At 40.1% G+C, this 21,805-nt stretch overlaps 1 protein-coding gene across 1 annotated transcript in view; it reads right to left on the reverse strand.

The window, feature by feature from the left end:
- Positions 1-21,805, reverse strand: part of swap70a (switching B cell complex subunit SWAP70a) — an 89,786-nt gene that overhangs the window by 11,010 nt on the left and 56,971 nt on the right. Inside the window, exons 6-9 of the mRNA XM_052029395.1 lie at positions 17,883-17,991; positions 11,832-12,013; positions 5,413-5,520; positions 3,101-3,267 (exon numbers count right to left, since the gene is read on the reverse strand). Coding sequence (XP_051885355.1) covers positions 3,101-3,267; positions 5,413-5,520; positions 11,832-12,013; positions 17,883-17,991 — 566 coding nt within the window. The remainder of the gene's footprint in view (positions 1-3,100; positions 3,268-5,412; positions 5,521-11,831; positions 12,014-17,882; positions 17,992-21,805) is intronic.

Here is a 21,805-nt window from a genome sequence, read left to right on the forward strand (position 1 = left end):
GCACACAGTACTCCAAGTGTGGTCTGATTAAAGTTTTATATGGCCACATCATGACTTCCTTACTCTTCTACTCAACACCCCTACCAATGAAGGCCAGCATTCCATATGCCTTCTTTACCACCTTATCCACTTGCATAGCCACTTTCAGTGAACTATGGACCTGGACCGCAAGATCCCTCTGTATCTCAATGCTGTTAAGGTGTCTACCGTTAACTGTGTACTTTCTGCTTTCATTTGACCTCCCAAAGTGCAACACCTCACACTTGCGCAGATTAAACTCCATCTTTGATAGTATTCTTTGATAGTCCTTCACACTGTCCACAACTCCAGCAATCTTGGTGCCATCCACAAATTTGCTAATCTACACATCTACGTTTTCATCTAGATCATTGACATATATCACAAAGAACAGAGGTCCCAACACCAATCCTTGCAGAACACCACTGGTCACGGACCTCCAGCTAGACTAACAGTCTTCCACCCCTACTCTGTGTCTTCAATGGGCAAGCTAGTTCTGAATCCAAACTTGCAATTCACCTTGGATCCCATGCATCTTTATCTTCTGAATTAAACTACCATGAGGGACCTTATCAAATGCCTTACTAAAGTCCATGTAGATAATGTCCACTGCCTTACCCTCATCAAGCACCTTTGTCACCTCCTCAAAAACCTCAGTCAAGTTTGTAAGGCATGAGCTACCCTGCACAGAGCCACACTGACTGTCCCTAAGCAGGCCACGTCTTTCCTCAGTATCCTCTCCAACAGTTTCCATACCACTGACACGAGGCTCACTGGCCTATAATTACCTGGATTATCCCTATTTCCCTTCTTGAACAAAGGAACAACATTTACTATTCTCTAGTCCTCTGGGACCTCACCTGTTGCTAGTGAGGACACAAAGATCCTTGTCAAAGCTCCTCACTTGCTTCTTTCAATATTCTGGGATATACGCCATCAGGCCCTGGGGACTTATCCACCTTAATGCTTTTCAGAAGACCCAGCACTACTTCCTCCTTAATCTCAAAATGTCCCAGCACATTAGCATGCCCCACCCTGTTTTCACTATCCTCCAATTCCTTCTCTGGTAACTACCGGCTCAAGGTACTCATTTAGGCCCTCAGCCACTGTGATGCCTGGAACTGTACTTAGAACTCCAAATGTACTCTAACAAGGGCTTTGTTTAGCTCTAGCAAAACAGTCCCCATAATTTTCTAGCCATTAATTAATGGTCGTCATTCCATTTGCCTTTTGGTGATGCATCCAACTACATTTTAGTGATCTATGTATATAGATTTCTAAATTTCTTTGGATTTCCATACTTCCATTATTCCTACCCTTTAACATTAAAAATACTCAAATCTATCTTTTATAGTCAAAAATAAACAAATTCATATTTACCTGCATTGAAATTCATCTGCTATGCCTTTGCCCACTAACCTGACCTGTCACTGTCTCTCTACAATATATGCTGTCTATACTACTTACTAAGCTACTTACTGATCTTTATGTCATTAGCAAACAGGCTCTCTTCACGTGTATTTTGGAAACCCATACAAACATTTCAATATATACATTTTTAGATACTTCAGTTCAAACCCTTCACAAATCTATACTGGCTCTATCCAAATAGTTCAAATTTCCTGACATTCTATCCTCAAACATAGATTCCAATAACTTCCCCACACAGATGTTTGACTGGCAAGTATGTAATTTCAAGTAACGGGCTTATTTTTGAAATTTTTCAATTTATTCCTGAATTGAGACAAACTTTAAAAATTCTACCTAAACTATTTGCAATTTCCTCACTGTCTATATTTAAAAGTCCAGTAATTAGATTTTGGGCATCTGTCAGTCTTTAACATTATCAGCTTTACTAAAATTGTATTATGATTGGCGTCAACTTCAGTGAGTTCCAGTCCTTGAGATATTATTAACTTCCATAAAAATTCAAGTATAAAATTATATTCTTCTAATATTCACAAAAATAACTGCACATGCTTTGCCATATCCTTATTGTCATTTGCAATATTACCCAGAGAAACACCTTGCTCTTGATACCCACATAATTTATTTTGCATATTCACTTTTGTAACCCCTGGTCTCTTTTTGTTTACCTTTGCCATTCTTTATACTTCCCTCAGTCCCCAGATTTACTCTACATTTTGCATGTTTATATACTCTAGTTTTTTGGTATCTTATGATATCCATGGCTGTTTTATTGGTAAAGTAGAGCTTATTCCATTAAAGGATATATTGTTCTGTATTAAACTAAATTCTCTTACTAATACCTCCTACGGTTCAACAGTAGTTTTACCAATAATAATTCAGTTTACTGTCATCAGTCTCATGCCAATACAGTTAGTTGCATCAAAATCTAGAAACGTAGCAAATGTGAACTTGATCACATTATGATCACAGATAAATGTTCCCTTACAATTTGAGTATTAATTAGGTCAAAACATTACCAATCAAATCTGGCTCATTATTAACTCTCCTATAACCTGATATATTGTTATTCATGGAAGGCACTTCTCCAGAGAAATACATTAAAACCACACAAGACGCCTTCTACTTCAGCTTTAAGTTCTCCCGCTTTTGTAGTAACCCCATCCTAGAACTGTGCCAGTGTGTCTCTTGAAATGGAGCCCATCCTTTTTGCAGTACTTCTTTTGCCACATGTTCATCTTCCTGATCTGTCCATCAGTACACCAATTAATTTACAGTTAATAATGCTAAGATTTACCACGTAGTGCTTTTTATTAATTTAGCTTTTATCTCCTGATAGTTTCTCAGCAAAAACCTATGCCAGTGGTTCAGATGTAGATCAAAACAACTGACTCTTCCTCTACCATTTCCAATCTCTCCCCAACACCATTTGGTAAGATAACTTTGGACTCTCACTCATGGCTGTAGAGCCTGCAACTTGTCTCTACTAAATATGCAATCCCCATAACTGCTACATTTGTAATCTGCTCCACCAGCCTCCATACCAATACACATCCCCAGTACAATCCTTAACTCCCACCTTCCATTTGTGTCTTTTCTGTAAAATTTACCATTGCAAATACATATAAATGCAAATATATAAATGTTTTATTACCTAGCTTGAAGTTTACGGACAGATTCCTCATCCAGTCGAGCCTGCCGTTCATCTTCAAGGGCCTCCTCAAGCTTCTGATACATGTCCTCCAGCTCATGGACACGTTGCAAGTATTGTTCTAGTTCGGTAGACTTTTGAGCTACTTGCTGTTCCATCTGCTCTCTGATCTAAAAGTAATAGTGCAGAGTTAATAATCTTTACCCTGGTAAGCAAACAAGATATCCACATGATTAATACAAATGCCCGTCCAAGAATCAACAGCAAAAAGTCTTCATAGTCAGTATATAGGGGTGCCACATACTGGAGCTCCAATATGCTGTACCAGAGTGGTAGGACACAGGTCCACAGTTAAATTTCTGCCAGTTACTTTCCTCAATCAATGTTATATTCAAAAACCCAAAACTGCTACATGGGAAAAGTAATCTTAATTTGAACAATTTAGATAAAAACAGAAGAACAATTAACATTTCTATTAATTCATAAAGAGCAGGACAATTTCTAAACCTACTATTTGTGAATGGATCTTGTTGGCTTTTGCAGAGGTTGAAATTTGTTTTACACATTTTTGATCCTGGTGACCCTGTGCTGTAAGTGGAAAATTGGGAATCATCCAGGCTTCTCACTCCTGATTGTTATCTTGACTGGTAACAATCATTTACATTGCTTCCCACTTTTGATGGCTAAGACAGTTGTTTAGGTACACAGTTTAAAAGACTTTGTATAGCAATATGTGAAATTTAATTAACCTGTTTATGCTCAAATATAAAGAAAGACCCATTATGCGAAGTACTGCAAAATGCATAACCAAACATGAGTCAACATCTTCAGAAGGAAAAGAAAATCAATGGGGGAGAAAAGTCACACAACAGTTAGCATTTCCTTTGTTCTTTCAAAGGAACTAAGTGGAACTCAATTAAACTGTGAGTGATTGTTTAAACCAAAATATTGTGTGATTGGACTATAACAGTGAATGATGTTTGAATGCAAGATATAACGAGGCAATCACCAATGATGACTCTAAAGTTGGATTATAACTCCTTTCTCAAAGCCTGGCCTGATTCCATGGAGAAGCAATCAAAGAAATCGTGTCATACCACTTCAGAATGGCCATGTACAAAACATAATTCTGGTGTCACATCAAAGCTGGTTTAAAAACAATAAAGCGTCCCATAGAATTTTTAGAGTATAAGCAGTCTAAATTTAACTGCTTAAAGAATAAACATGGACTAGTGATGTTGTAATTTGGTCCCTTGGTCCTAAAAAATGAAGAAGTGTAGGCCATTTGGCCCCTCAAGGCTGTGCTACCATTCAATTCAAGATCATGGCTGATTTCCTGCCTTATTCCCATACCCCTTGATTCCTTTACTATCTCCAAGAACAGGTTAAACCTATTCATTCATACCCACACTCAAAGAGCTCTGTCCTAGGCATTAAAAGTGGTGGGGTTCAATTGTCAGACAATCAGCACACTACAAATGTATATTTAAACAAATTTACTTCAAACATCAATGACAATCTACACATTTCAAATAGCAGGAGCCTCATGGGACTGAGCATTTCAAGACTCTCTGTTGGTACACCACAGTTTGTCTCACTCATTTTTAATCAGTCTAGGAAGTGACTCAAATTGAAAATCCCCTTTCTTCAATAACAGACATTCCTTTTCAGAATCTAAGTACTTCCACACATAAGAGAAATGCTTCCAAATACTAGTGCCAATTATGGTGAGTTCATCCTTTCATAGATGGATTTAATATTATCTCCAAGGACAAAAGATAACAATGTTTTATGAATAGCTGTGCACCTGGCCAGAGCAGCATTGTAGCTTATAACTAAATTCCAGTGAACCAGGAAACCCAGTTGCTGAACAATGCAGTGGTTTGGTTCTCTGCATTTACTTTTGTGAATTCCATGTCCTTTAATTTTGTGAAGCTTCTGTGGACCTACAATGCTTTTGTTTATCCAGAGTGCATGAGCTTGTATAATGTGAAGAGCAACACACTGAGAAAGAACTGTCAGCCTGCTACTGTGGTCTGGTATAAAACCAGCACTTGACTTCAAATAATTTGGTGCACTTTTTTTCAATGTTGAGAGGCCACTTGTACAAATGCTCTAACATTTTAATGACTGCACTATACAAATTAAACTACAAACAACACTTCAGATTCCTCATATTCAAATGCAAATAAAAATGAAGTTGACAATCAGGGTAGCAATTACTAAATATCAAATAAATAGGCCATGGATGATTAACAAACCCAACAATTAAATGCATTGCATCAAAACCAAACTATTAATCATTTAGAACTTACGTTTTTTTCTCGCTCCAGCTCCTGCCTGAATCGATCTTGCAATTGCATTTGTGTCTGCAGACGTCTCTGCTCCTCAAGTGCAGCTTGTCCTGCAGCCTCCTCCAGTTCCTATATAAATAAAAGGCAAAGAAAAGAGGCCATAATCAAAATTCTGCATAATGCTCTTAACGTACGGCAAACCATCTTTCAAGAAGATCAGTGACATCTCAATAAAGAACAGTACTAGCATGCACCCAACACTGAGTTTAACAATTTCAGATCAAAACCAGTGCTCCCATTGTTGTAGAATAACAGTTGATGGTTAATGATTCTGCTCTTGGCACTTTCAGTTCTCTAGACCCATCTTTTCTTACCTTTCTTGTCTCATTGCCACCCAATTCAGTGGCAATTTGGGATGAATAATAAATTCTCACCCAGCCACTGTATTCTATTATGAATAAATAAAAATACTGGGACAGGAGCACTGAAAAAGAAAACACCAGTAGACTCATTTTTTTCATGTAATGCAACCGTTCAAACATCTACCTCAAAAGCCAGAAGGGAGTTTGATTTAGCATCACATCCACTAAAGAGAGACAGCAACACCTCCTCCACAATTATCCTCAACACAGGTGCCCCACAAGGCTGCATCCTCGGCCCCTTATTTTACTCCCCATGCACTCATGACTGTGTGGCCAGCTTCTGCTCTAACTTCATCTACAAGTTCACAAGATGACACCACCCTAGTGGGCCAGATCTCAAACAGCAATGAGATGGAGTACGGGAAGGAGACAGAGAACCTAGTAGTATAGTGTCAAGACAATAACTTTTCCATCAATTTCAGCCAAACAGAAGAGTTGGTCATTGACTGCAGGAAGCAGGGCGGAGTACACACCCCTATCTGTGTCAATGGTACTGAGGAGGAGATTGTTGAGAACTTCAAGTTCCCAGGTATAAATATCACCAACAATTTGCCCTGGTCCAACCACACAGACGCTATGACCAAGAAAGCATACCAGTGCCTCTACTTCCTCGCAGGGCTAAGGAAATGCATGTTCCCAATGACCCTCGCCAACTCTTACAGATGCACCTATCTGGATGCATCACAGCTTGGTATGGAAACTGCTCTGCCCAAGACCACAAGAAATTGCAGAGTTGTGAACACGGTTGTGAACCATTGTGAGTTGTGAAGATGGAAAAGTGAGTTGTGGGTTGTGAACATGGTTGTGAATGGTGAACAAAGAAAAGCTTTTCACTGTATCTCAGTACATGTGACAGTAATAAAACAATTCCATTTCTAAGTTGCCCCCAACTCCAAGTTGGAGGGACAATCTATTTTATGCACTTAGGTCTAGTGGTGAGACTTTAGCATCAGATCTTTTTCATCAGTACTTGCTCTGCTCTGTATTGAGTGACAAAGCCATAAGGATATAATCCATATCCCATTAATCTGTCACATGGTCTAGTAAGCATCAACAAGTCATGGAATCAATTGTTTAACTTTAAAATAAAATAAGTATTTTCCTCCATTCAACGACATCACAGCTGTGTAAAGCCACAGTTACTACTGTAGAAACTGATAAGCTCTTTAAATAGTGCGCTGCTCAAAACGGTGCTATTAAAGCAAGGCAGCAAATGAGTAACTAAATGCATTTCCCTTTTTTGAAACCTAATATGCAAAGTCGAACAGAAAGCTTTCCTTCACCACATTTGTGACAATAAACCTGCTTCAAGGGGTTACTTAGTTTATGCTGTGATCCAATAAACTGTAGGCTCGCTGAAAAAATCAAATAAAATTACAATTCTCAGCAGTATTTTTACTTAAATTAATGAAAGGTACCGAGACCATTATTGAAGGAACAGTCAAAGATCACAAAGAAAAGCTAACATTTGGAATCAGTGATTGAACGAGAGAGACCATTATATGGAGACTAAGCCCATTTGTATATCAGGTTTCCCTCTCACAGCTTCAATATATTCTAATGCATGTGGGATGAAATCAAATTGCAAAGATGCAGAATCCCAGTGAAAATGGGCTTAGATGTCATCCATATTTACTTACTGATAATCATTTAGAATTTAAAACAGAACTTTTTAGAAAGGCCTAGAAACAAATTGCTGGAGGAAGTCAGCGGGTCAAGCAGCATCTGTGGAGGCAAGGGGTAGGTCGACATTTCAGATCGAGACCCTGCATCAGGACCTGGAAGGCCTTATGGGGTAACATGGCAGTGTTTACAAGATTTTGATGATGTCCCTCCCAGGCAAATATCCTGCAGGCTTACATGCAGGAAATGATCAGACAGAATAAGCATTAAGTACTGCAAGAGGACATAAAATGGTTTCCCTGCAAGGCAGTAACCTTAAAACAGAAGGTGAGAACGTGCAAGGATGAGTGGGGGTTTTTAGAGAGGGGCAAGTAGCACTTAAAGGAGTAATTCAATATGGTCTTGCATCTTCTACCAACAAGATTCAATGCCATATGCCATACTCAGCTAGTCATGTGCTTTTCAAGTCCAATCACTTCAGAATTGGTTACATGTCACTTCTAACTAATAAATATAGAAATGTACATTTACAGCTGTGAAATTAGTGGTTTGTGAATCAGATCACACCAAGCTGTAGATGTTACTTGCATTTTTTCACAGAACTGCTGCTAAAAAAATAGCACCAATTCGCTGAAAATTCCTTTTTTTAGTAAGTATCCTCCTTAGATTAACCACAGCATTCTTGAAGGCGTTATTGCATGATATACAGCACAGAAACAGGCCCTTCAGCCCACAAAATAACCACCAACCATCAAGCGCTAACTTAACCAATCTTACATTGATATCATTATTATTGTCCCCACATTCCCCAGGTTCTGTCACTCACCTACACACTAGGGACAATTTACAGTGGACAATTAACCTATGAACCTGCATGTCTTTGGGATGGGAGGAAACCAGAGCACCCGATTTCCCACACAGGCACAGGGAGAACATGCAAACTTCACACAGTCAGCACCAGAGGTCAGAATTGAACCCAGGTTTCTGGCCCAGTGAGACAGCAGCCCTACTAGCTGCACCACTGTGCTGCCCGATAGTTGAATTCCATTACGAATATGGTTCACCTCTCAGCGGCAGACCCTCATCACTACGGCATGGGGCATTTTTAATATGAGCTCAAACAGTAAACATTGCCAAGCTCCTACACTAACTATGGTAAGCAATCGTAATCAAGTTGAATTGTGGTTGTATTGTATGTCCATATATGTGCACCCCTCACTGAGGCTAATGGACAGTAAATCAGAAAGAAAAACCTTGTGATCCTTTCTTCTTTGAATCATGAAACCTGTGAAATGCTTCTCCACTATCACCATAGCAAAAGCCTAACTCACAAAGACTTTGGATCAAACTGGGATTTTGCTGGTCTTTTGCAGCTTAATGGCATGCTGAGGAATGCCTTTAACCACTGAGCCAACACATGGGGGTTTCACTCGAAAAACATGGTCTCCAAGCTCTTGACTGTTCATTGGCTCTCTTATCAATAGATTTGATTTGAAACATTCCATGTAGTAAATTTAGTTTAAAACTTATGACCTGAGGAGAAATAAAATTAGAAAAAAAACCCAACAAACTTGGCAAAGACAGGAAAATGAAACAGAGCCAGTCCTGCGCTGTGTGCTTCAGCTACTCAATGGAGAATTTGTTCAGCTGTCCAGGGAACCTACTGAGAGTTTTGCAATTGCTTAAAATGCAAATAGGTTTTCTAATTACCAACTTATTAAAGATATATCAGATACCCTGGATTATATTAAGTGTTTCACTGCAATTTAAAACTGCTTGGCAGTATTTCTATTCTCCAGTAAATTTTGTTATTTAATGCGATATCCCAGTGGAGACACAAATATGGGTAAATAATATCTAATGCTCAAGAAAGCAATAAAACTGGCTGCCTTTCTCTTTCCAGCTATTAGCTGTTACCATTTCCCAGTGAATCCTTTTACTGCCCTAAACATCACCTAGTAACAGCAAATAATGACCTGTCCCACAAGCTGAAGATACAAAACCACCATATCAATTAAGTTTACTAAAGACTATTCTCGTGTAGTGATGTCTCATCCACCCACAACATTAACTCAAGTTTTCCTCTCTCCAGCGATGCTACGGTCCGAAAATAAAAACAGAAAATGCAGAAGATACTTAGCAAGTCAAGCAACATGGAGAGAGATAAACAGATTTATTGTTTCAGGATGATGACTTTTCATCAGAATGAGAAAACATGCACATGCTGCCTGAACTGCTGAGAATATCCAGCATTCCCCATTCAGATCTGGGCTACATTTGCAGGAATGAAGGTAACGGTGAGTGAGCAGCTTAGAAAGCTGGAAGATAAATGATTTATAAAACAAACAGTGACCCTCAATTACATCTTATCGGGAAGCCCAAAAATTAAACTGGAAGACTGACTTGACATTTCCTGTCCATTTTCCCTTTAAAAAATAATTTATCCTCTTTAGTTTCCTCACACCATCAAAAGAGTGATAGGTGACCACCCTATAAGAGAGTATTGAGTCTCTGTTGAGACTGATTTCCCCTCAGTCCAATTTCCCCAACCACCCTCTTTTTAATTGTTCCACTCTTTCCCCATCCAGAATTACCTCTGAGGACCCCAAATCCTTGCATGTGCTGTACCTCTCCCTCCATTTACCATATGGTTTTGGCAAACTAGTAACTGGCTCAACTCCTTACCTACAATTGTATGTTTTTTAATAAATGAAGAGCAGTTTCTGTCAAAAGATCTCTGTATTCATCACAACTGCATCAAATAAAAACTCCAAGTTTGCCTGTTGCTCAGCGACATTGGTTGATATCAGCCTACGCTGATAAGCACTAAAATACACTTCATAAATTCTAGCCTGTGAAACGGGGAAGAATCCTTGACACAGCCTTTATTATGATCAGAAACACAATTGTCTTGTTTGATTTTTCAAACTGGCCAAGTAACCTGCAGTAACCACGTAGCCTCAAGACCGTGGGGTGAAGAATTCTAAGCCTGTGGATCATTCCAGTTAGGTAGAAATAAATTTTAAAATACGTGTGCTATGCCTGAATCATAGAACAGTACAGCACAATACAGGCCCTTCAGCCCACAATGTTGTGCCGACCTTTAAACCTCGCCTAAGACTATCTAACCTCTACCTCCCACATATCCCTCTATTTTAAATTCCTCCATATGCTTATCTAGCAATCTCTTGAAATTGACCAATGTACCTGCCTCCACCACCACCCCAGGCAGCACATTCCATGCACCAACAACTCTCTGGGTAAAAAACCTTCCTCTGATATCTCCATTGAACTTCCCACCCATTACTTTAAAGCCATGTCCTCTCGTATTGAGCATTGGGTCCCTGGGAAAGAGGCGCTTACTGTCTACTCTATCTATTCCTCTTAATATTTTGTACACCTCTATCATGTCTCCTCTCATCCTCCTTCTCTCCAAAGAGTAAAGCCCTAGCTCCTTTAGTCTCTCCTCATAATCCATACTCTCCAAACCAGGCAGCATCCTGGTAAATCTCCTCTGCACCCTTTTGAACACTTCCACATCCTTCTTATAATGAGGCGACCAGAACAGGACACAGTACTCTAAGTGTGGTCTAACCAGAGTTTTGTAGAGCTGCATCATTACCTCGCGGCTCCTAAACTCGTTCCCACAACTTATGAATGCTAACATCCCATACGCTTTCTTAACTACCCTATCCACCTGTGAGGCAACTTTCAGGGATCTGTGGATATGAACCTTCAGATCTCTCTGCTCCTCCATACTACCCAGAATCCTGCCATTAACTTTGTAACTGAATATTTCGAGTGCTTTAGAAAGCTATGACTGATGTTAAGAACAAGTCTTGCAACACATCCATATTTGAAAGCAACTTACAGAATCTGGAACAAAACTCATTATTAAAAGTGATTAAAATCGAGTGAAGCCACAAAGGTATTAGTGAAAAAATTTATACTTGTACCATTCTGATTTTCTTCATTTTTTTTTAAAGTTATATATTCCCAAATCCATCCAAAAACTAATTTATCACTTGCTCTTTCAAGAAAAAATAGCAATTGGCTTATGGGGAAAAAAAAGGACAATTAATTGCTTGAAAGTTATTAAAATGGAACTTCCAGTTTCCAATGAAAGAATGTAGGAATATAGGAAGATTTCTGCATCTGGAAATTTCATTAGATATATTACACTGGTGCAGCATCATTAAAACGGAACATGATTTGCCACAGAGAGGTAGTTCAGTCCTGTCCCTGTAGTGGCTCTGTGGAGCAAAGCATACCAAACACAAGTTGACAATGTTTCCACACAGACGGTGGAGTAATGGCCTCCTTTCAGCAAAGTCCTTTACCTCTTCTGTAGATATACATTTATCTGACAATGACTTAGATCAAAGTTGCCCTCACCTTCCGCATTTTTTCCAACTCTTGCTGCTTGTCTTCATTTGCCAGCTGCAATTCTTTCATTCTCTGTGCAAGCTCTTCCTGCTCTGCTTGTTGTTTCTGCCGTAGCTCTCGTCGTTTCTGACGACCTTCTATGTGTGGAGGAAGCTTTTCGTCCTTCAGTAGGTTGATGGCCGTTTGAATAGCTGTTCACAAAGTCAGAAAGTGAACACAAGGCTGCATTTAGCAGGGGTTATAAAGAATCAAAGCTGCCACTGCCAGGTCTTCTTTTCCATGAAATAGCATTACATTACACGTCAATACCCAAAGCAAATATGTGTTGTCAGAGTGTATAAACCATACAATCAACAGGTTTCCATTGTTTTGAAAGTCTAATTTCCCAGAATGGAGTTTATAGCTCTTTAAACCCTGTATGATACCATACTAGCGTAACAGGTTGTGACTTTGAGGACCAAGTTAGTAATAGGGCTACCAGAATCTATTAGCCTAAGGGAACAAGTGTTCAGTTAACTGGATTTCATTTTACAATTTCTATCAACTTAGCCACAACAGACTGCCTCAGGAACAGAAAGGATCATAAAAAGGGCAATATAAAGCAGTTCAAAGTGAGTTTGGAGTGCACATGAATTGTATTATGTAATGTGGTGAATAAGGTTAGGGTTAGCACACCAAAATTTGATGGCCAATAACAGACCTGACACAAAGGTCTATTATTGGGCATCAAATTCCCATGTACTCACATTATTGGACCAATTATTGCACCAATAATCTTGCCTTCAAAAGAAATTTTAAAAATTGATATGGCTGTATTAATCAGGTAAACAATTACAACACTGAAGATTATTTATTTGAGAATCAAAGGCTATACCCAAAAAAAACCCAAGAAATAGAATTCCACCCTTCATCACAGATTTTTACTAATTAACATGTGTTCTGCTTTTAAAATGCAGTTTTTTTGGCTTTAAAACAGCACTATTAGTACTCCCTTAGTATTGCACCAAAGTATCAACTTGCGCTCAAGTTTCAGGAGTGGTGCTTTAATCCACAACCTGTTGACTCGGAGCACAAGAGTGCTCCTGCTGAGCCACAGCTGACACTTTATTCATAGGTAGGTAGTCCAGCAACATTTCACTGCTTCATCAGATTTTTCCCAAAAGAAATACAAAGTCAGATGGCTTTACTATACCAAAAAGATGCAAGAAGAAAATAGCCCTCCTTTATTGCTCTCCAGGGATATTCCTCTTCTTAAGGTTTTCTTTTATTCACTTTTGGGATCTGGGCGTCATCGGCAAGACCTGCATTTATTGGTCATCCCTATTTGCCCTTAAGAATGTGGTAGTCAGGCAACTGAGTCTTTCTGGTGAAGGTTAGTTGTAGTGTTGTTGGGTAGGGAGTTAACTCATTTACTACAAGGACCAGCAATATATCTCCAAATCAGGATGAAGGGGATCCTGCAGGTGGCAGTCTTCCTGTGTCTACTGCGCCTTTCGGAGAAAGAGCTTGCAGGCTGGGGGGTGCTGTGGAGTGGGAGACCAACTGCAGGAGCCTTTTGCTATATACTGCAGCCATTGTGTGATGGTGGTGGAGAGAATGAATATTTAGAGTGGCTGATGGGTGCCATCAAGTGAACTCCTTTGTCCTGAATAGTGTCAAGTTTCTTGAGAGTTGTTAGTGCTGCACTCATCCATCATCTCCTGACTTGTGGCTTAGAGAAGATGGAAAGGCCTTGGGATAAGTCACTTGCTGCAGGATACCCAGCCTCTGAACTGCACCTGTAGTTACCCGAGTTTCTGGTCAGTAGTGATCCCTCCAGGATATTGATCGTGCGGGACTTGATGATGGTAATCCCTTTGATCAAGGGTGGGTGATTAGACTCTCTCATAGAGATGATTATTGCCTAGGATCTTCGTGGTGCAAATGTTACTTGCCATTTATCAGCCTATGCTTTAATGTTGTTTAGGTCCTACTGCATGCAAGCAATGGACTGCTTCATTTGTTGAGGAGTTGTGAATGGAATTGACTTCAGTTTTACCAGGGGTGTCTTGATACTACAGTCAGTCAATTGCTGCCTTGAAGTCAAGGGTGGTGGTCATTCTCACCTCACCTCTCGGATTCTGTTATCTGGCTATTGTTCAGACCAAGGTCGTAATGAAGCTGAAAGGTCCTGGTGCATAGGTTATTGGTAAATGCCAACTAGTGGCACAGTCAGTAAGGGCTTCCATGACTTGTTGATGATTGAGAGTAGGCAATTGGGCAGTAACTAGCTGCATTGTATTTGTCCTGTTTTTTAAGAGCTGGATAAACCTGAATGATTTCTCACATTGTCAGGTACATGCCATGTTGTAACCGTACCAGAACAGCTTGGCTAGAGGTGCAGCTAATTCTGTCTGGTCCCTTAGCCTTTGTTGTAGCCAACGCTCTCAGACATTTCTTGCTACCACATGGAGTGAATTGAACTGGCCAAAGACTGGCTTACGTGATGGCGAGAATCTCAGATGGCAGTCAGGATAGATTTTCTATTCGATACTTCTGGCTGAACATGGCTTACAAATACTTCAGCCTTTTCTTTAGCATTCATGTACTGGGTCCTACCATCACTAAGGATGTGCATATTCTTGGAACCTTCTCCTTCTGGTAGCTGTCTAATTTTCCACCACCATGACCAGACATGGTGGAACTGCACAGCTTCAATCTGATCAGTTGGTTGTGAGATTACTTAGCTCTGCCTATTGCATGTTGTTTAGCATGGAAGTAGTTCTGAACTGAAGCTTCACTAGGCTGTCACTTCATGTCTGGATATGCCTGGCGCTGTTGCCACATGTCCTTCTGCACTCCACATTGAACCAGGGTTGATAGTAATGGTAGAGTGTGGGATATTCCAGACCATGGATGGTGGGAGAGTACATTCCTGGAGTGTACGTGAATAGGAGATGCGGCCTGGGACAGATCAGCTAGGATCCTATGGATGGCAGAGCAGGCTTCAGGGTCCGAGTGTACTACTGCTTTCCCTACTTTATGTTCTGCTGTTGCTGATTGTCCACAGAACCTCTTGGATGCTGGGTTTGGAGCAACCAGATCTATTCTATCCCACTTAACATGTTTGTAGTACCACAAAACATAATGAAGGGTGTCCTCGGTGTGAAGGCAGCATTTTGTCTTCTATCAATATTGTAATGAACAGATATGCCTGCCACAAATAGATCGGTGAGGACAATGTAAGAATCTAACAGCTAAGAGTAGGAGTCGGTCATTCAGGCCTTCATGCTTGTTCCCTCATTTGTCAAGATCATGCTGATCTTCTACCTCAGAGCCGTTTTTTAGCACCATCCCCATTCCTTTGATTCCCTCAAAGTCCATAAATCCACCTTTGCTTTGAATGAATACAATGACTGAGCATCCACAGCCCTCGATGGAGGAGAATTCCAAAATTTCACCACCTTCTGAATGAAGAAATTTCTTCTCCTCTTAGTCCTAAACAGCCTTCACCTTATTCTCAAAATGTTTCCATAAGTCCTCAATCCCTCAGCCAGAGGAAACATCCCCCCTGTATCTAGCCGGTCAAGTCCTTGAAGAATTATTGTATATTCCAATGAGATAGTCTCTCATTCTTCAAAGCACTAAAGAATAGTCACAACCTACTCTCTTTCTCCTCATATGGCAAAACCACCATTCCTGGAACCAACCTAGTGAATCTTCAATTTACTCCCTTGTTAACATCCTTTCCACGATAAGGAGACCAAAACTGTACACAATACTCCAGGTCCTGTTTACTTTGTCGTGAATTCAGATCTTATCATAATGAAAGCTAAATAACCATTTGCTCTCTTAATCACTTGCTGCATCTGTATGTTGGCCTTTAGTGACATGCACAAGCACACCCAAACCCTTGAAACACTACCCAATCTCCCATCATTTAATAAATACCCAGCTTTTCTATTATGTGAAGCAAGGTGGATAACCTCACGTTTTTCCCACATTATATTCCATCTGCCACGTTCTCTCCCATTTACTCAACTTGTCCATTTTGGCTTGAAGCCTCTTTACATCCTCTGTACTCACAATCCCACCTGGTTTAATATTGTCAGCAAACTTGGAAACATGATATCTGGTCCTCTCAGCCAAATTGTTTATGTAAATGGTGAAGAGTTGGGCCCAAACACAAATACTTGAGGTCAAGTCGGTTTATTTGCTCATGACCTGCCATAAACCCAGTCTGGCAGCTATATCTTCAGAGCTTTGCCAACCAAGTCTGTGGTAGTGCTACCAAACCATTATTGGGGATGGATATTGAAGTATCCAATCAAGAGTACATTCTGTGCCCCTTTAACATTCATTGTTCGACCTGAAACCATGACGCTTTATGGGTTCTGGAGTCAATATTAAGGACTCCAAGAACTATATTGTCCTGCCTTATACCAATGCGCCACCACCTCTGGTGGGTCTGTCAGGTATTGTGATGTCCACTACGTATGATTCTGTGAGAATGACAACGTTAGGCTGAAATTTAAGGTCTGTGAGACAGCTCTCCCAATTTAAAATTGTATGCTTCTGAGGAGAACTCTGCAAGGCTGACTGGACTGGAGCAAAGTTTTTGTGTTCAAATTGCTGCCTAGGTCAATGCCAGGTAGTCCATCCAGTTTTATTCCTTCTCATTTTAAACAATGTGGTAATGGTACAACTGAGTGATTTACTAGGCCACTTCAGGGGGCGTTTAAGAGTCAACCACAAGCAGCTGGTCTGGAGTCACATGTAGGACAGACTGCTAAAGGATGGCAGATTTCCTCCCCTGAGGCCCATTAGTGAACCCGATGGGTTTTTAATGGTTATCATTACTAAGACTAGTTCTTTTTCCCCAAATTCCAAATTACTAACTGAATTCAAATTCCACTGCTGCTATGGTGGGATTTGAACTTGGACTTCTGGATCATTAGTCCAGCTCTTGTGATTCTGAGTCTGGCAACTAAACCACTGCACCACCATATAACCATGCGAACTAAAATCACCCAAATCATCTCTGTCCAACATAGAAGAGGAATAAATAGCTCCAACAGAACATGTGTTCACATCCTACACAGTACATGTCAATATTCATTGTATTCAAACTTCATAACAGCAGCTCTTATGTTGTCCAATAGATATCAATTTCTTCTTGTAGCAAAACATTAAACACTAAAACATAAAGTGAATTATAGCATTACTTTCCTAATATGAGAAATCATCAGTATACATTCTCTCCCATGGAGCTGCTCACCTTAATACACTGCGACTTTTTTTTGTTTTAGCAGATTCACTATCTCATCAGTTTTGTTTTATCTGCAAACTCCTGTTTCAGTGCATCTCATGTTTTGTGGTGATCATTTCGTTCGCATTTTCCAGTCATCTCTGCTACTCTTTTTTGATGTTTCTGCTCATGTTTTCTTGATGCACCACCGTTGATATTGTTCCTGTGGCTCTGCTCTAGTGGGTATTATTGCACACCTATTCTTTTTTCATTTCTGTTCCCAGTTTCCTTTAAAATATCTTTTGCTTTCAACTCCTGCTCATCCCTTGAGCTCTTTCCCATCCCTCTTAAGCTTTTGCTTTTCCCTCACCATCCCCATGAGTACTTCAAGCACTTTAAATAACCGAGTTTCTAGTTCCTGACTGGACCTGCAAATGTCAACTCACTTACAGAGAATGAACAAATAACTGCTGATTGTTTTTAGAGAGGAAAGGCAGCCAATAGTGGTCAAGAATGGGGCTGCACAATAAAGAGAGCTACTAAATTAGCACTTGGCCTGCAGACAGCCAAATGAAGAGAAAGAGCTGAAAAGAGGAAGGAAGTATAGTTGTCAACTGCTTAAGTCATCAGAAACTTGTACTGGATAGTTGGGTTGGGTCAGCATTGAAAATGCTTCCTTGACAGAGTGTAGGATTGTGTAACTGCAACAGATGCAGAGTGGGGTTATGATCCAGAAAAGAACTGGACTGCAGTTGATGAAGCTTGCAATTAATGATCTTTGTGAACTTGACAACTACAAACAGCAAAGATATGGCATGAAAATTAATCCTTACCTTGGATCCATTCTTGTTTCTTTTTTTTGTCAGATGCACTGATCTCAAAATTCCTGTCAGAGCATTTTATCAGCAAGAGACATTTCCTTCCATCTTTGTCTGGTAGGGACTGCAGTAGAAATAATATACACTTTCACTTAGTATTTGGTCTTCAGACAAATTTGCATTCATTTTGGCATCATCCCATGCTAATTCCAAAACAGACCACAACCTCTGGTATTTTACAGGCAGTCCCCAGGTTATGTAAGGGTTCTGTACCTGAGAACTCTCGGTGAGCTGATTTTTCCGTAAGTCAGAAACAAATTGCTCTACATGCACTTGCTATAGTTTTTTCAATTCATTGAATAATCACCCTAATACTACCCATAATTAAACTAATGGAAGACATACTGCATCCAGTTATTAATGAACACCACAAAGCATTTTATTCTTATTACTAGCTTTAAAAATTCATGGGAAAATTTGCAAAAAGTCAAATTTCCATAAGCAGGTCATTCATAACCTGGGACCCCCTATCATTTACTGACAACAAACACCATATTATTAACTTACCTGAGAGGTTCATATTATCAGGAATGAGCCCACAAAAAAAACATTAAATCCAATAGATTTAAACTAACATTTGGGGCTTTGGAATCAGTATAAAGTTATGAGTCACATACAAAAAGCTGGTAGTAGATCAAGCAGTCTCCTGAGAAATACCAGTGGACTTTATTTATGACCTGCTGCCTTATTGGTGGAGATGCGGGGAAGACACTGATCCCACGAAAAGCATCTGGCCCAGACGGCATACCAAGCCGAGTGCCAAAGATCTGTGCAGACCAACTGGCTGGAGTATTCGAGGACGTCTTCAACCTCTCACTTCAGTGGTCTGAGGCTCCCACCTGCTTCACAGGGGCATCTATAGTACCGGTGCCCAAGAAGAGCACGGTGACCTACTCGATGACTACCAGCCAGGAGCACTTATGTCCACTGTTATGAAGTGTTTATAGAGGTTGGTTAGGACGCGAATCAACAGCCTCAGAAATGGCCTGGACCCCCTTCAATTTGCCTATCGTCATGATAGGTCAACAGCAGTTGCTATTGTACTAGTGGTCCACTCTGTTCTGGACCATCTGGCCAACAGGAACTCATATGTCAGACTGCTGTTCTTTGATTACAGGTCAACTTTCAACACTATCATCCCCTCCAAACCTATCACCAAGCTCCAAGACCTGCGCCCCTGTACCTCCCTTTGCAACTGGATCCTCGACTTCCTCATCGGCAGACCTCAATTAGTATGGATCAGTAACAACATCTCCTTGCTGACCATCAACGCAGGTGCAACTCAAGGCTGCGTGCTTAGCCCCTTATTCTTGCTCTACATCCATGACTGTGTGGCTAAGCACTGCTGCAATATCTACAAGTTTGTCAATGATACCACCGTCGCTGGGTGGTGATGAGTCAGTGTACAGGAGTGAGATAAAGTATTTAGTTGAGTGACGCCACAATAACAACCTCATGCTCAATGTCAATAAAACCAAGGAGTTAATCATTGACTTCAGGTCGGGGAAGTTGGGAGACCATGTGTCAGTTCTCACTGGTGGGTCAGAGGTGGAGAGAGTAAGCAGCTTCAAATTCTTGGGTGTTAACATCTTGGATGACCTGTCCAGGGCCCAGCACATAGATGCAACTACAAAGAAGGCATGCCAATGCCTCTGCTTCCTTAGAAGCTTAAGGAGATTTGGCAGGTCACCAGATACTCTAACAAACGTCCACAGATGCACTATTGAAAGTATCCTGATTGGTTGCATCATGACCTGGTACAGCAATTCCAACACACAGGAACACACGAGGTTGCTGAGAGTAGTGAACGTAGCCCGGTCCATCACGGGCATAGCCCTCCCCACCAATAACAGCATCTACAGGAGGTGTTGCCTCAAAAAGGCGGCATCTACCATCATGCATCCCCACTTTCTGGGTCTTGCTACCGTCAGGCAGGAGGTACAGAAGCCTCAAGTCCCACACCACCAGGTTCAGGAACAGCTACTTTCCTGGACCCATCAGGTTCTTGAACTGACCTCCACAACCCTAATCCTACCTCAGCAACAGAACACTACAGACCACCTCTTGCACTACCATGGATTTGTCTCTGATTGTCTTGTTTTTCCAGAGTCCTTTTTTCCCTCTTCCACTGTCTTGCATAATTCATGTATAATTTATATTCTGTGTGTTGTCTGTACCTACTTGCCTGTGATGCTCTTGCAAGTTTTTCATTGTACCCATACCTCACTGTACTTGTGCACATGACAATAAACTCAACTTGACTTGACAACGGAAACCTACATTTAGATGTGTAATTCCCAACCCTGTGATTTCAGACTGCTTCGACAAGAAGAAATTATTTTTTGATGTATAGTCAACTTTTAAAGGCTTAAAGATGAAAAGTCTCATTGAAGTGTGTGTGATCGTACTTTTATACTGTCTTGTTTAACTATTGACAGCAGGTCTTATTTTGTTTCTGAACCGATTTAAAATAAATCAATGTTTTGTGAGTTTTATATAGGTGAATGCGGTTTGGCAACTTTTAAATTCCTTTTGATTTACACAAAGAGAGAGGGAGAGAGGGTGTTCAGTGTTTGCTGAGTCTCAACTGTGCGTAAGTCCAAGGAGCAGTATGTGACTAAAGGAAAGATTCTGTGTAATTTAACCTGAAATAAAGTTGCAGGACCTCTTCTGTTTTCAGAGGAAATGTCTCTTTAAGACGTTTTGTGAATGTTAATGCTATGTGAACCTCCACCTACTTCTCTTTTTCTTTGTTCTTGGTAATAAGTTGTTAAAGGTTAATTTCCACAGTGAACTAAAACAATTTAACAGCTTTATAGTTATTTGCAAAGGTTCCCAAAGAAAGAAGGCAACAAGCATGGATTTTGTTTTCCCTATATAGTATATGTTATTTTATTGTCTTTTCTTTTTCCAATGTTTGTTATCTGAACTATTAGCGGAGGAAGTAAGGGGCTCAATTTCACAATGGTCATGTGAAATTCTGGTTAATGTTGCGAAAAATGTGAGAATCTCTAATTCCAGATACAAAATTCCTACATATTAAAACTGGCAATTTGGAATTGGTATTTTTGTTAATACCTTGGAACAATTGGGGAGGGTGGGGAATCACAAATGTTGTCTTCCTTCACAAGAATTTTATTTCAAAACTATAGTTCTGATCTCCCGCATGATTTTTGCCTTTCTGATAATCTGGTCCTGCAGTTCTTTTCAAAAGCTTGTTTGTTTTGATTCAGTTACAGTCAAGAATGGCTGTTGAATGAAAAGCTGTAAATGAGTGGCTCTGCATAGTATTGGTTGGCACATTTACCAAAAGCATAGCGTCAGTTGGTTACTAAGTTTTTCTCAAGTAGTGTAATCAGCATCATGGGCTGGTTAGCGATGGAATAAAATAAGAAGTAACATCGGAAGCTGTAAGAGAATTATTAGAGTTACTAAGGGTCACAAGTTTTATGTTAAACTGCCTGTTCCACTCTGATCTGGAGTTAAAGACTTGAACCTCTCCAAAAATTGATCATAGGGATATTATACACATGCAAAAAAGGAACAGTGTAAGTCGTGTAAACACATGGCCTGCTTAACAAAACAGAAAACATTACATGATGGCACAGCCACATCTCCTTTTGTGTTTTACCGATAAAGTGGATGTTGGGTATTGAAGGGAAGTGATCTACAAGTCTGAATGCACAGTCTTCAGAATTGTTGAGCACATGAATAGAACAATAAAAGAAATATTTAATAAAATATTAGTTGAACAGAAGAAAAAAATAGGATGAGGTATAGCCACAGTGCGAAAGAAGTATCTCCAGTACAAGGGAATAGTCATGATTTATGGAAGGACACTCATGAAAACACCAGTATACTTGTTTGTACCTACTCTG

This window comes from Pristis pectinata, chromosome 14 (assembly GCF_009764475.1).
Source record: "Pristis pectinata isolate sPriPec2 chromosome 14, sPriPec2.1.pri, whole genome shotgun sequence".
Classification (NCBI taxonomy): domain Eukaryota; kingdom Metazoa; phylum Chordata; class Chondrichthyes; order Rhinopristiformes; family Pristidae; genus Pristis; species Pristis pectinata.